Source organism: Zonotrichia leucophrys, chromosome 27 (genome assembly GCF_028769735.1).
Source record: "Zonotrichia leucophrys gambelii isolate GWCS_2022_RI chromosome 27, RI_Zleu_2.0, whole genome shotgun sequence".
In the NCBI taxonomy this organism is placed as follows: Eukaryota; Metazoa; Chordata; class Aves; order Passeriformes; family Passerellidae; genus Zonotrichia; species Zonotrichia leucophrys.
Window position 1 is genome coordinate 2,553,906 of NC_088196.1, and position 14,777 is coordinate 2,568,682.

General features: G+C 44.7%; 2 protein-coding genes across 2 annotated transcripts; one reads left to right on the top strand and one right to left on the bottom strand.

The window, feature by feature from the left end:
* The first annotated feature begins 3,013 nt into the window (after window positions 1–3,013).
* Window positions 3,014–3,952, top strand: LOC135458307 (olfactory receptor 6E1-like). Its single transcript, XM_064733370.1, has one exon. The coding sequence runs from the start codon at window positions 3,014–3,016 to the stop codon at window positions 3,950–3,952; it is 939 nt and encodes a 312-aa protein (XP_064589440.1).
* A 6,340-nt stretch (window positions 3,953–10,292) lies between these two features.
* LOC135458565 (cathepsin G-like) lies at window positions 10,293–12,934 on the bottom strand. The gene is made up of 5 exons (XM_064733781.1): window positions 12,813–12,934; window positions 12,223–12,376; window positions 11,592–11,733; window positions 11,235–11,492; window positions 10,293–10,705 (listed from the first exon to the last, which is right to left on the bottom strand). The coding sequence occupies exons 1-5, from the start codon at window positions 12,868–12,870 to the stop codon at window positions 10,529–10,531; spliced, it is 789 nt and encodes a 262-aa protein (XP_064589851.1). The 5' UTR covers window positions 12,871–12,934; the 3' UTR covers window positions 10,293–10,528.
* Between the last annotated feature and the right edge of the window lie 1,843 nt (window positions 12,935–14,777).

Genomic DNA, 14,777 nt, shown 5'->3' on the forward strand with positions numbered 1-14,777 from the left:
CAATTAGAGAGGTTTACTGGAAAAGAAAATTTCATTAAAGTTTGTAAGGAAGAGAAGTTGTAATATGCGAATGTTTGTGTGTGTGATTTTAACCTAATCATTGTAGTAAACATTGCTAGTCTTCCTAAAACAGTATATAAGCATTGGTAGTCCACAATAAATTTGGATTCTGATCACCAAATCAGTTTTCCCTGTCTCTCTTCATCACCAGCAATGTGTGGATGCAATTCTTTCTGTTGCACATCCTGGCCAGAATAAAGTAATGCCTTCATTCTCTAACACTAAATATGTTGTTGGAGGGTTTTTCTTGTTGTTTCAGTGACACTGCAAGGCAACTATAAAAAAAAATGTCTTTGATACCAACAGTGACACGGATCTGATGAGCCTGAGGCTGAGTTGTGGAAATCAGTTTGGCTGTGTGAGGTACAGCAGCTGTTCCAGGGCAGTGTCAGCTCTGAGGCATTGGCAATTGTCACAGACATATTTTATGAAAAATCCTTTTGTTAAGATTTTTTCTCCTGAGAAGCTGAGAGGCCTCAGAAACAAAATGTAAACAGTGGTTATCTGCTGCTGTGGAATGCAAGAGGTGCATCTGTGATTGGCCCTTGTTGGTTGTTTCTAATTAATGGCCAATCACAGTCAGCTGGCTCAGACTCTCTGGTCAGTCACAAGATTTTATTATCATTCCTTTCTATTCCTTTCAAGCCTTCTGATGAAATCCTTTCTTCTATTCTTTTAGTATAGTTTTAATATATCATTTTCTTTTAATATAATATATATCATAACATAATAAATCAGCCTTCTGAAACATGGAATCAAGATTCTCATCTCTTTCCTCATCCTGGGACTCCTGTGAACACCACCACAGGCAATCCTCTGTCAGCCACCACTCCTTGTTGGGTTTTATGTTGGATTAATCCATATTCTGACCCAGAGATGGGGTTACTCAGAGGTGTTTTTAAAACTTTTATTCCATTTTCAGTCTCATGTGAAGGATGAGACAGTACAGATGTTATAATTCACGCAATCACAATCAGAACCCGATTATTTCCTAATTACAATACACTACAAGTGTTTCTTGGCCTATCAGCTTTTGCCACACCATGCTGTAAATGCCTTAAAGCAAATAATCTAAAATTACCCCTCATAGCTCCACTACAGTGCATCTATTTCTCCAAAGTATCCAGTGTTATTTTCAAGGCCATCCTTTGAAACTCGTTTCTATTTCCATTTCTCTCTCAGCGTTTCTTATCTCCAGGTTTGCACACTGTGTGAGCCTTCTGCCAGGCTGCACCCACGGGCTGATCTGGCACTAAATTCTTGTTGCTTGGCACTTGTGAGAGTGTATTGGGACAGTTGTGCACAGTACAAAAAAACCCCAAAGATGTTATTAGAATGGTGTGAGTCCAGTGGAAGCAAAGCAAATTTATCAGAGAACTGGAGAACATTTCACCTGAGGAGAAGCAGAGAGAAGACAAAGCCAAGAGGAGTCCCCTGAGGGGGACTCAGAGCCAAGTTAGAGCCAGACCTCTCACAAAGGGCTTCAAGTAAATCTTTTCTGCACAAAAGGAAATAAATATTCACAATGAAAGGACGGGGGAAGTCGTGGCACTGCAGGGAAGTTTATACAAGCCCTGTTTGGAGATATCCATACTTAATGAGAGAAGAGCATGAGCAACCTTGTCCTGCTTTGCTTTTAGCAAGGACTGGAGCTCCAGAGGTCCTTCCCAATCTCATTTTCTCTGTGGTTTGATTATACTCTTGCTGTTCTTTCACAAGTGTTTTCCCACAAGGTGTTTTTTCATGTTTTGATCCCTAATTGGTCCCTGAGGTTTGACACAGTGAGGAAATACAGGACTGTAATACCCTGCCACCATTATATAAAGGACCTGAAGAGAGAGGAAATTTTTTTTTGCCAGAAATCAATTGCCAAGCTAAGCTAAGGAGGAACAGAATCAGACTCAGAATACTCTTTGTAGCATCCTGGATATACTGGTAACTACCTGGAGCATTTCTTAGAGTTTGGGCATAGTTTTCTGAAGAATAGGGAAAGTTTAAAGAAATATTGACTTGGAAAACTGAACTTTTAATCTTCAAAATAAAGTAAAAGCCTTTAGCTGTTACTGAGGGAGTTTCTTAGCTTAGGGGACCTCTCTCAGCTTCCAGATAATATCAGTCCATCTGTGGCATTGAAAATATGTCCTATATTTAGTATGGTTTGTGAGAGGGAAGGTTTGTATTGGTGTTTTTTGAGAAACAGCCATAAGATGACGTCAATAATCTCCTGTGTTTTGCTTGGGAAAGGGCTCTGAGAGGAAATATTTGATGGGAACAGTGCATTAAGAAGGGTTGTACCATCCCAATTTATAGCTATCCTTTTGTTGAGCAGTTCAAGAGGGAAATTTGAGTGTTTTGTTTGATATGGGTTATCAGCTAAATAAGATGGGCTTACTTTTCCTGGAAATTCATTGTGTTGTTTACTTCAGTCATTCAGGAATATCTGAAATGAATCTGAAATGAATCTAAACTGCAGTAGCTTTCTCTTTTACAATATAAATCTGTCCTTGCACCAATCTAACCTGCTTCAGAGTCAGTCTGTGGTGTGATTGCATTCCACTGTGGTAAGTCTCTGGACACAGCCAAGTTCCCATTCTGGACATTTGGCTTTGCTTTTTTTTTTGGTTTTTTGCAGAGTGGATATTGTCAGATCATTCAGAGAGACCCAATAACAGCTTCTGCACCCTTTTAAGTGTGCCATGAGGAAACTGTAGGAATTGTTTTGACTGAAGTGAGGACTCAGTCTTGCAAATGAGGCTTGGAACTCCTTTTTCACGACCAGGATTTGTAATATGTGGTTACTGTGGTTGCTGCAGTCTTTTACAAGAAGTTTGTTGCTGGTATTGCCCTGTAATGTTAGCAAAGCCAAACTGACACATGTTCTGTTGTTTTCCAACAGTTCCCAAAACAGATTTTTTTTTTTCTTTTTCTTGCCAGCTTTTTCAGTGATGTCTCAATGAACCACACAACTGTAGTGGAGTTTGTTCTCCTGGGACTGGCAAACAGCCGCCAGTGGGAGATCACCCTCTTTGTGTTCCTTGGCATTGCCTACCTCTTGATCCTGCTTGGAAACATTTCTGTCATCAGCATCACTCTTACCAATAACTTCCTCCAGACCCCCATGTACTACTTCCTCAGGAATTTTGCCCTTTTGGAAATCACCTTCACCTCCACCTTCCTTCCCAGCACCCTGTACAGCCTCTTGACAGAGAGGAAGACCATTTCCCTGCCTGGCTGCTTCCTCCAGATGCTGCTTTTCTACTGCCTGGGTACCTGCACCCTTTTCTACATGGCAGTGATGTCCCTGGACCGCTACGTTGCCATCTGCCACCCCTTGCACTACCCAGCCATCATGAACAGCAGATTCTGCCTGCAGCTCATCCTGGGCTGCTGGGCACTGACTTTTCTCCTGATGCTTCCCCCCACCATCATGACAGTGCAGCTGCCATTCTGTGGTCCCAATGTCATGAATCACTTTTACTGTGATGCTTCCCTGTTGTTGCAGCTGTCCTGCACAGACACAGCCTTCATCGAAGAGCTGATGTTCATCATCCTCATCCTCATCCTCCCCGGTACCCTGATAGTAACTGCTGTTTCTTATGGCTGCATTATTGTCACCATCTTGCTTATTCCATCATCTGCAGGCAGGAGGAAGGCATTTTCCACGTGCTCAGCTCACCTCATGGTGGTGATGGTGTTTTACAGCACCTGCATTTACAGGTACATCCGCCCAGCCCAGCGAGGTGGGCAGGACTCTGACAAAGTTCTGTCTTTGTTCTTCTCCGTGCTGACTCAGTCAGTCAACCCTTACATCTACTCACTCAGGAACAGGCAAGTCAAGCAAGCTTTAAAGGAGAAAATTCTGAAGTTTTCTGGCTCCCTGAGGCAGATGTGAACGGTGGAATTTTATATTTTGTGATAATAAAATAATAATTAGTCTGATAATAAAATAATAAATATAAGCCAAGATTTGCTTATCCCTCTCTTACTAATTGTTGCTTCATATGATCCCACCTTTGTCCAGAGTGGGTGCTTTCCTATTATTTCATATTATATTATATTATATTATATTATATTATATTATATTATATTATATTATATTATATTATATTATATTATATTATATTATATTATATTATATTATATTATATTATATTATATTATATTATATTATATTATATTATATTATATTATATTATATTATATTATATTATATTATATTATATCATATTTATCTATACTAAAGAATACAGAAAGGATATAGACAGAAAGCGGAAAGATACTAATGAAAAACTCATTACTCTCCAGAGCCCCAACACAGTTTGACCATGATTGGTCATTAAGTAAAAACAATTCACATGAAACTAATGAAACAATCACCTACCACATTCCAAAGCAGCAAAACACAGGAGAAGCAAACGAGATAATATTGGTTTTTTTATTTTTCCTTTTTCTCTGAGGCTTCTCAGCTTCCCAAGAGAGAAATCCTGGCAAAGGGATTTTTCCAGAAAATATGATGGTGACAGTGGAGTAGCCCATCCAAGTATCTGAATTGTTTCCCAGGTGCAACATCTGTATTGTGAATTAAAGATGCTGATTTCAAATGGTTTGTGCTTTGTAGATGTTATGTAATTCCTCCTGTTGGCAATGAAAATATGCCAGCACAGAAAGGATTTTCTAATCTTCTGTTACCTGGTGTTAGCTTTGCCTCAGCATTTCCCCCCTTGCTGGGATGGGTTAGCCTTAGTGAAAAACCAAATTCCCACTCACACCTTCCACCCACAGTGGGAAAAGAGGAAAAACAGAAACAAAAACTCTCGTAGATTGAGATAAATACAGAGAGATGGTTTGTCAGTTTCTACCAGGAGTGAAACACATTGGATTTGGGGAAACCCAATGTCATTTATTGCCAACTGAGATAGTTTAGATTGTGAGAAACAAAATTAAATGCTAAACACCGGAATATTTATTCATTCATTCCAGAGTACTCCAGCACTGTCCCCAGCACACAGGGTGGTGGGGAGGGTTATGGTCAGTGCATGTGGGTCCTTCACAGGCTACAGAGATCACATTGAGCTACCAAGCCACAAACCAAGTACAGAAACACCATTCTTATCTATATTTTTGGTTTTAGAACTTCAGCTTCCACAAAGCTGTGTTTACAATCATTACCATACACACTGAACTCATCAACAGAATTCCTTGTCCTCCCTCTATTTCAGTAGAGATAATCCTTGATCCCAAGTACAATAATCCTTAATCCCAAGCACATTTCACGGAATGTTTTGTTTCAGTTTAAGCTCTAAAGCCATTTCCAGGTTTGGGGCTGGCTTTGGCTGTGTATTGTGAATCCAGGAATCTCCACCAGTAATTTTTACAGCTGTGTGGATAGTCAGGAGAGCTTGGAATGGTCCTTTCCACTTTTCCTTGAGTGGTTCTTCACTCCAAGTCTGGACATCTCCCCAATCTCCTGGACAGTGAAAGTGTGGTTGAACATCCAAGGTCACTGATGATGCCAAAACAATAAACCTATGCAAGGATGAGAGTGTCCTTTCCCAAAGTTTCCCAAACTCCCTCAAATTGTGATTCCTTACTGTATTTTTCCCCTGAGTATAATTACAGCCTGACATGTGCCAACACTAGGACTGTAAAGGACTGAATAATCTTCTCAGTTTTTTACACTGTTGCTACTCCACTGCTCAGAATAGAGAAGTGAAGGATACTCTGAGCAAAGTCATCAAGAAATGTGAATAATTCCTAAAGCTTAGGGAACTGTAAGCATTCTTTTCCCTAAAAGACAATGAAAGAAAATAATGTACTTGAGAAAAGCTTCTCATTAAATTTTTAACCCTCAGAGCCTGTGACTAATAATACTTACCCTTGACTTTTTATTATCAGATTGGCTAATCTGAGTGACTTTAAGTGCCCAAAGTGAGGATGAGGCACTTTTCTGTGGGAAAGGGTTCTCTCTTTATGTATTGCACTAGTTCCTGCGTGTCCAGTTCAGATTTCATCTCAGCTGTGATTCCCCAAATCAGCTGATTGCAATCCCACTCCTCTGCACAGTGTCCCATTTCACTCTGTGATTCAGGACAGCTGAATCTTTAGATTTATGGAATATTTTTTTAGACAGCTAAACATAGGTCTAAAGATGAATGAATCAAATTCAGAGGGAACAAACCAATCTCTTGTTCAAAATAACTGTATCAACAACATGACTAGAATTGTCTCAGTGGATGTGAATGCTACACAGCTGCAAGTGGGGATAGTTTTTCAAAAATTAAATTATATGTGTTAACTCTTAACTGGTTCCACACTTTAAGACATTTCATATTCATATTTGTTTGTAATTGCCATTTCAGCTGTTTTCAGCCGTTTATGTGAACTTCAAAACTTTTCTAGGCCAAACACTGATGGCAGAAGTTAGCACAAGTTCTACAGACATGTAGAACTTACCAGCATCCTCCTTAAGGTTTATCTCACAGAGCAGAGAGGGGTGTGCTGAAGCTCTGATGGAACAAGGACAGGGCCTGGGGTGCTGCATTTAAACCTGCATGTTTGAATGCAGGGCTCGCCCAGAGCAGGGTGCAGGGAGGGAGCTGGGGTGGCTGCTGGGTCCTCAAGAGGTCAGCAGTGTGTGTTGCAGTCACAGTGTTGGAGTGAGTGATGCAGTGACAGTGATGCAGTCACTCTGTTGCAGTCACTGTGTTGCAATGACACTGTTACAGTGACTGTGTTGCAGTGACAGCGTTGCAGTCACTCTGTTGCAGTCACTGTGTTGCAGTGACAGTGTTGCAGTCACAGTGTTGCAGTCACAGTGTGTTGCAGCCACAGTATTGCAGTCACTGCGTTGCAGTGACAGTGTTGCAGTGACAGTGTTGCAGCGACACTGTTGCAGTCCCTCTGTTGCAGTGACTCTCTTGCAGTCACTCTCTTGCAGCCACACTGTTGCAGTGGTAGTTCTGGGTTCACCCCTGTAGCTGACACTGCAGAGCAGGCTCTGCCTCTGCCCAGTGCTTGGCAGAGCAGGTTTGTGTCCATGGCATCTCCTTTGCCCTGCCTGGGGGTGATGCTGACAGAAAGCACCACCTTGGCACTGCCTGGGCCTTGCTCTTTGACTTCTAAGAGGGAACATCGGTGCAGGAGACGTTTGAGGCTTGCTGAGCTGTCTGTAATCAAAGTCTGTGACTCTGTGCTCTAATAAGCCCTGCTGGGAACACTTTGTCCAACTCTCTCACCTCGCACTGGGCTCTGTTAAAGCTCCCAGTAAGTTTGTTCCTGCTCCTGCCTTGTCATTTCCTCAAGGCACCTTGCCTGATTGTGGCACAGCCGCCAGGAACTGGGAGGTGGCACCACAGTCCTGCAGGGGCTCATTAAAAAGCTGACAGCCATAATGAGCTCTGTGGTTGTTCCTGTGCTAGAAGCATTGTGTGGTTAATTAGGGAGCTCCCAGAGGTGTTTCAGTGAATACCTACAGCTTAATTTCTGTTTGTCTTTTGTTCTAATTATGTGTGACAGGGAGAATGGAAATGGAAACACTTTAATGGGGAATTAGTCCTGTTTATACCCTGGTGGGAATCAGGCAGAGAGAGGAAAATATCTTTGGGACCAAGCAGGGAGAGACCTGAGTCAAAGTTTGATTCATGTGCTGGCAATAAGACAATTCTCATTCCAGCCTCTTCTCCTGTTACTGCAACCCACAGAAGTGCCAAAGGCTTTGTTTGTAAAGCCTTTCTCTGCTCTAATTAGCACTACCTTTACCTGCTGTACTAATTATACACAGAGACAGAAGCAATATTCATCACCACTGCAAAAGGCTTTCAAGGCCTTTTTTAATGAGTGAAAGAAAAATATCTTAATTAACAAATAATGTCATATGTTTTACTTTGATTCCCCTGTGCTCCAGTTTTCCCAGGACATGAACCCTGAAAAGAACTGGCTCAGTGGGGAGATGGACAGGTGATAGAAATTTTCAGGCACAATTAGAATGAGAAATATTTGAACAATTAATTAGGAAGAACTGAATATCTACCTGGTGATCAAGATGAGTTGTGTCACTCAGATGTTTGTACTGGGGCCTGTTGCAATACTGCAAGGCTAATAAAATAAATTATTCTTTTAAATTAAAAGACAGTAGATAAACCACTTAGTTATTAGAATATATATATAAAGGAGATGATTAGCATCTTAATTATTAGATTAGATATAAGAAAGAAATTTTTGATGATGAGGGTGGCAAAACAATTAAATGGGCTGCTCAGAGAGCTTTGAATGCCCCATCCCTGGAAACATTCAGGGTCAGGTTGGATGGGGCTCTGAGTAACTTTGTCTAGCAGAAGGTGTCCCTGCTTATTGCATAGGGGATGAATTAGATGATCCCTTACTACTGAAATTATTCTAGAATGCTGTTTCCAGTAGCTTGAGGGAGGTGATGCTTCCCTTTTACTCAGTACTAATGAGGTGAGACCTAGGGTACTGTGGGTTGTGAGCTCCCAGTAAAAGAGGCACACTGTGCTGGAAAGAGTTCAACAAAGTGGCCTGGAGATGATGGAGGGACTGGATGATCTCTCCTACAGGGAATGCCTGGTACAGCTGAGTTTTTACCCTGGAAAGAGCAGGTCGTGGTGGGACATTATCCATGGATGGATATCTCTGAAGGTAGGATAGAAGTGGGAGAAATACAGGTTCCTTTCAGAGTGGTGTGCAGTGACAGGACAAGAGGCAGTGGGCACAAACTGGGGCTCTGTCTGAGCATCAGCAAACACATTTATCTGTAAGGGTGACCAAGCACTGGTACAGCTTGGCCAGGGAGGTTGTGGTGACTCCATGCTCAGAGATATTCCAAAAACAACTGGAACTGGTCCTGAGCAATTGGTGCTTTAGGTGGCCATGCTTGAGTAGGGACATTGGACCAGACAACAACTGAAGGTCCCTTCCCACCTCAACCATTTTGTGTGACTCTAGGGCAGTGTCAGTGTGCAGCAGAGTAGAAAACATCTCCAGTTGATGCTCTGGTGACCATCTGCATGCAAGGTTTCCTGTGCATGACCAGTGGTTTGCAGACAGTGTCTTCAGGGTGGGGAAGGCTACAGTGGTTGCAGCACAAAGGTGGGATGATACCACCAGAGCAAGAAAGGGAACTGGTGGTGAGCAGGGGTGTGGTGTGCAGCACAGTGACCACCATGAGAACAGACCAAGGGCTGCCTTCACACTGCTCTCACACCAGACACAGTTCCAGAGGTGTGACTATGGACCCACCTCGGGTCAATAAAGCTGGTGGTGCTGGACACAGCACCCCAAGTGTGCCTCACCAGGGCCGAGCAGAAGGGCACGATCCCCTCCTGGACCCTCTGGCCACACTCTTCTTGATGCACCTCAGGATCCTTTTGGCCCTCGTGGCCCCAAGGGCACACTGCCAGCTCATGGTCACCTTGTCACCCACCAAAACCTCCAGGTCCTTCTCTGCAGAGCTCCCCTCTGTTAGGTCAGCCCCCAGCCTGGTACTTGGGGTTATTCCTCCCCCAGTGCAGGACCCCACACTTGACCTTGTTGAATTTTTTTAGGTTTCTCTCTGCCAAACTCTCCAGCCTGTCAAGGTCCCACTGAAAGACAGAACAGCCTCCAGTTCTGCATCATCAGCAAATTTGCTGGGGGTACATTCTGTGCCTTCTTAGATAAGTGATCAGGATTTTAAAAAGCCTAAGAGAAATGCAACTGTTCCTCACACAAGTGACCAGGCTTGTGACACACAAGTGACCAGGGGCAATGCAGCTTTGGCCTCAGCCATATTTGACATTTTCTATCCCATCACCACAACATAAGGGCACCTCCTGGCCCAATCAGGTCTGAGCAGCTGATCCAGTGGAAGAGTTTCCAGTTCCACCCACAGGCATTTTACAGATGTAAAGAAAATGCTTCATTTGGGGTTCAAGGAGATTGAAGGGGAGACAGGATGTAAACAGGCTGCCTGCTCTTCAGTCTGTCTAAGCATCTAAGATGGTTTCAGGTTGGTACTAGAAACCCCCCATATTTCCTGTTGCATTTGAAAATGACTATTTCTGAAAGGTTTTACCTGCTGGTTGGACTGCAAGGGGCTGATGGAGACAAGGGGAGCATTTCGGGACTGAGACCTGTCCTGCATGTCCCACCAATGCTCAGGTTCTCCCAGAGTGCCATCTCCTCATTCTCACACTCAGGGTTTGCATCCAGCTCTCAAAAAGGCTGCAGACACAAGAGACTTTGAACATGCTTTTATTGATGGCCAGAAGCAGAGCTGGAGCGGCAGTGGGAGAAAGGGAGCAATGGGAAGCTGGGTGTACTTGGGAGCTGCATTTGTAGCTTGCCAGGAGACTCAGTGCCAAAGCCTGTGCCTGCACCACAGGGGCTTCTCTGAGTTGACTTCAGCTGCACCTGGGAGCTTCTGAGCACCAGCAGGTGTTGGATGCATCGTGGAGAAGGGGCAATGAGCATTTTAGTCAGAGGATGGAGAGCCAGGAATATCTCGGATTGCAAACCTCCTCAGCTGCTCACGGATCCAGGGCTCAAAGTGTGAGATCCTGGTGAATACCTCAGGGAAGAGGTCTTCATACCCATGAGAAACAATGCCATGAGCCTTCTTATTGCAGACTAATGGGCCACCAGAATCACCCTGTGCCATGAAAGGAGTGACAGGGGTCAGACATGCCACAGCTCAGCTCTCCCTGCCTTAAGCAGCAAGTTTCCCCTTCCCTCTCTCCACATGAAGCACCTCCTCTTCCAAGCACCTCTCTCCCTCCAGACCCTGCTCTCAGTGTTTGTAGCTGCCTCACTACTCCTCTAAGCCCACCCATGAAACAATTCAGGCCTGGAGGCTCTCTGAGATTCAAAAACTCAAAAGAAGAACATTGACCAACTTTAGACATGGGGAAATATCTAACCCATCTGAGCAATGATATCACAAGGAATTTACACACCAAAGCACTGGTTAGGCTGAGTACAACATCCCCAAGTATGTAAAAAAGCAGATGTTGCTCAGAGTTGGAAAATGCACCACAATTCAGGAAGCTTCAGAGCTTCTGTGAGGACCCTCAGCTCATCATTTTGAAGGTCCTGGTTCATTCTGGTGTCCTTTTGCTATCACCAAACTGACTGTCCAGTCCCAATCTCCTCCCAAGCTTGCAGCCCAAAACAACACTTACCTTGTAAGATGCTTTTTTACGGTTTTCATCACCAACACAGATCATAGACTGACGCTGGTATTTTCTGGAAACCTTCTGACATCTTGTCTCATTTTGCACCTTCAGTTCCACCTCCCTCAAGACATCACTCACATCCCCGTCCGGAGATGTCATGCCCCAGCCAGAAACTGTGCATAAAGCTCCTTCTCTCACAAGTTCATTTCTCCTAGGAATGGAGATAAACTGCACATTCTCATTGATCCTGGCCCTTGGCTTCAGCTGTCAGGCAGAGAGAACAAAGGATGAGGAGCAAGTTCAGAATTTGGGGAGGTGAGCCAGGGGAGAGCCCTCATGCAGGAAGGAACTGTTGGGCCATACCTTCAGCAGCATGATGTCATTTTTCAAGTCTTTATGGGAATATTTAGGATGGATGACCCATTGTCCCACACGGATCTTTTGCTGGCTCCGTTCTCGTCTGTTTACATTGTGGGCTCCCAGAATCACAGTGACCCTCGGTCTCCTGCCAGGAAACACCAAGACATTCCAGCTGCATTGACAGGAACAGCCCCCAGGGCAGGTGGCTGGAGGGAGGTGGTGTTGGAGAAACCTCCCCAGAGCAGCTCTCAGCAAGTTGTCCTCTCTCCCCTGGGTTCCTTCCCGAGCCCAGCTGAGGATCCCTCACCCCACACTGACACAGCTGGCAGCTGCCCCGTGCTGAGCACAAAGGGCAGCAGGGCAGGGGACACACTGGAGTCCTTCTCCAGCAGCAGCTCTGAGCCATGGCAGGAACCATGACCCTGGAGACCCCTGGGAGCATTCCTGTCCCCAAGGACACTCAGCCGCAACCAGGCAGACAATTCCTGCACTCACAGAGGAGAGCTCAGCTCCAGAGATGCCTGCTCTGCCTGAAGAGACACAGGGTTCTGTTTCAGCCTGGATCAGGGCTGAGGCACTCTGGGACTGTGTGAGACTGGAAAAAATCACCTGTGCAAGAACAATGGAGTCTTACCCTTTTTTATCCACACAGTGAGCTGCTGAGAGCACTGCATCTGGGCGAATCAGGAACCCTCCACAGATAAAAACATCTAAGCCACTTTGAATTTCTAAAAAAGCCATGTAGGGTCTGGAGTGGGGCTTAGCTTCTCGTCCACCAATGATCCTTCCTGGAAGAGAAATGGGATATGTTAATATGAATGTTATATAAATGTTAATATGCTGCTGTTTCCTGTCAAGTTTGGGACTGCATGAAAGGAAAGGCTCATCCTCTAAAGCCAGGTGCCAGCGATCCCAACAACTCTCCTTCCTGGGGCTGTCCAAAGCATTGCTGCTGCACAGTGGAGAGAAAGACAAGCAGCACTGTCTGGGGTCTGACCAACCCTGGCTCTGGATGACTCCAATGCCATCAAGGGCACAGCTCTAGTGCCTCTAATGCCTCACTGGCTTCAGGCACAGGCTGAGCTGGGAGATGAGAGGAGAGAGGAAAGCAGGAGAGTAGAGCCAGGAGAGAAGGTGAGGCAGGAGCCTTGCCTGAGATTGACTGCTCAGAGTCCATCTGTGCCCTTGCACGTTCCTGTCTAAGTCCCATCTGTGTGTACTCACCAGCCCCAGCCCAGGGCAGAAGGACAAAAGCATTTGTGAGCAGAAGGAGCAGCAGCATCTCCCACCACTGTCCTGAAGAGCCAAAGCAGTGGCTGTGGCCAGGCAGGGGAGAGGTTCAGAATGGCCAGTACTGAACCTCTATATATATCATGTGGAGCTGACACAGGAAACCTCAGCCTGCCTGTAGCTGTGTCATTTACTGCTTTTGTTCTCACACCCCCCAAACTGTGATGGGGTGAGGGGCTCATGACACCTTCTCTGCTCTTTTGTCACGACCTTCCCAAAACGATGGAGAGATCTGGGCTGGTTCAGAGCACCCACAGAGCTCACAGGAAGAGGAAAGAGGTGTCTCTTGAGTGCATCTACCATCAGAGTCCTTTGGAGAGAGCGCCTGGGATCCTGCATGTACGGTTCATCCACCAGGATTTTTTTCTTTTTGTTTTTTGTTTCCCCTGCATTCTCTGATAGCAATGGGGAGAGCTGACCAGGGACAGGCAAAGTTCCTGTTTTTTATCAAAGGGGCTGACTGCCATCAGAGATGTCATTGGGAAATCAGAAATCACCAATCAGGGTCACAAAGGGACAAGGCCAGTGGGACCCTCTTGACCTCAGCCCTGGTGTTCTGGGGAATCTGACAAGTCCATGGTGATGAGGAAGTCTGAGGTGCAGCTGGGAGTAATTCTGTGAGCCCAGTCCAGACCAGCAGGTGCCCTGGGCAGGGGCAGTGTGGTATTTTCAGGGTCCCCCGTCGTGGGGAGGAAAGGATGAATCTGACTCCGTGTTCTCAGAAGGCTCATTTATTATTTTATGTTACTATATTATATAAAAGAATGCTGTACTAAAACTCTACTGAAGAATGAAGAAGGGATACTTGCAGAAGGCTTAACAAGATAGTAATTAAAAACTCATAACTCTCTTTTCAGAGTCTGACACAGCCTGACTGTTATTGGTCAGTAAGTCAAAACAATTCACATGTTGGATAAACAATCTCCAACCACATTCCAAAACAGCAAAACACAGGAGAATCAAATAAGATAATAGTGCTTTCCTTTTTCTCTGAGGCTTCTCAGCTTCCCAGGAGAAGAAATCATGGCAAAGGGATTTTTCCAGAAAATATGACAGTGACATTTCACCCTTTTTGTGTAATTAAACTAAAAAGAGACTCTGTTTGTAGTCCTTCTGCTGGGCCCTTGCAGAAGAGAGAACAAACACGTCTCAGGGGGTTTATCCATTGGCAATCAATACCTCGATCAATTGCTGATATGGAATGATCAAGGAGATTCTTCACCTGTAGTACATCAACTTCTATCATATCACTAAAACTAGGCTAACAATACAGAAAATGCAAAAGACAATGAAAAGAATTGTTCATTGTTTTAAGTCCAAACAGCTGAGTTTCAGGAGAAAGTCCATTGACTGGAGATGTTGCTCTTTGACATCCCTGAAACGTCCTATTGATCATGAAACAGACCTGCAGAATCCTGAAACAAAGAACAGCTAAAGAAAATCAACAATTTTTGAAAATCCATTGATAAAAATCCATTGATAATTTTCAACCACTATTGAGAAAATTTCTGGAATGCCGTGGCCACAGCCCTTAATTGAACCACTTGGGGTGAGGCTGCCTCATGGCTTTGAATACTTTGAGCTGATAGCTCTTTTCACCTTTTTTGTTTTATTTATTTTTTTTTTAAATGTAGAATCCTCAGCACCAGCAGGGGGTTTTACGACCCTGTGGGGGCCCCAGTCCTGTTGGATGGACCAGGCAGCCCAGACCTGGCCCACAGATGGGTGGCCCAGGTTTGGTTAGGGGGATCGAAGCCCCCAAACCCAGCAGGGGTGGTTGTGGTGGCCGCAGCCCAGAGAAACGACCCAAACAGCCCAGACCTGGTCTGCAGGGTGGGATCTTTGTTCTCACAGCCCGTCCCCACCATGCTGCCAGTGACTTGGCAGCAGGAGTGACCG

Coding starts and splice junctions, on each gene's coding strand:
- LOC135458307 (XM_064733370.1), top strand. CDS start 3,014: ATGAACCACACAACTGTAGTGGAGTTTGTTCTCCTGGGACTGGCAAAC.
- LOC135458565 (XM_064733781.1), bottom strand. CDS start 12,870: ATGCTGCTGCTCCTTCTGCTCACAAATGCTTTTGTCCTTCTGCCCTGG. Junction 11,734..12,222: donor CACTGTGTGGATAAAAAAGG/GTAAGACTCCAT, acceptor GTTTCCTGGCAG/GAGACCGAGGGTCACTGTGA. Junction 11,493..11,591: donor ATGACATCATGCTGCTGAAG/GTATGGCCCAAC, acceptor TCTGCCTGACAG/CTGAAGCCAAGGGCCAGGAT.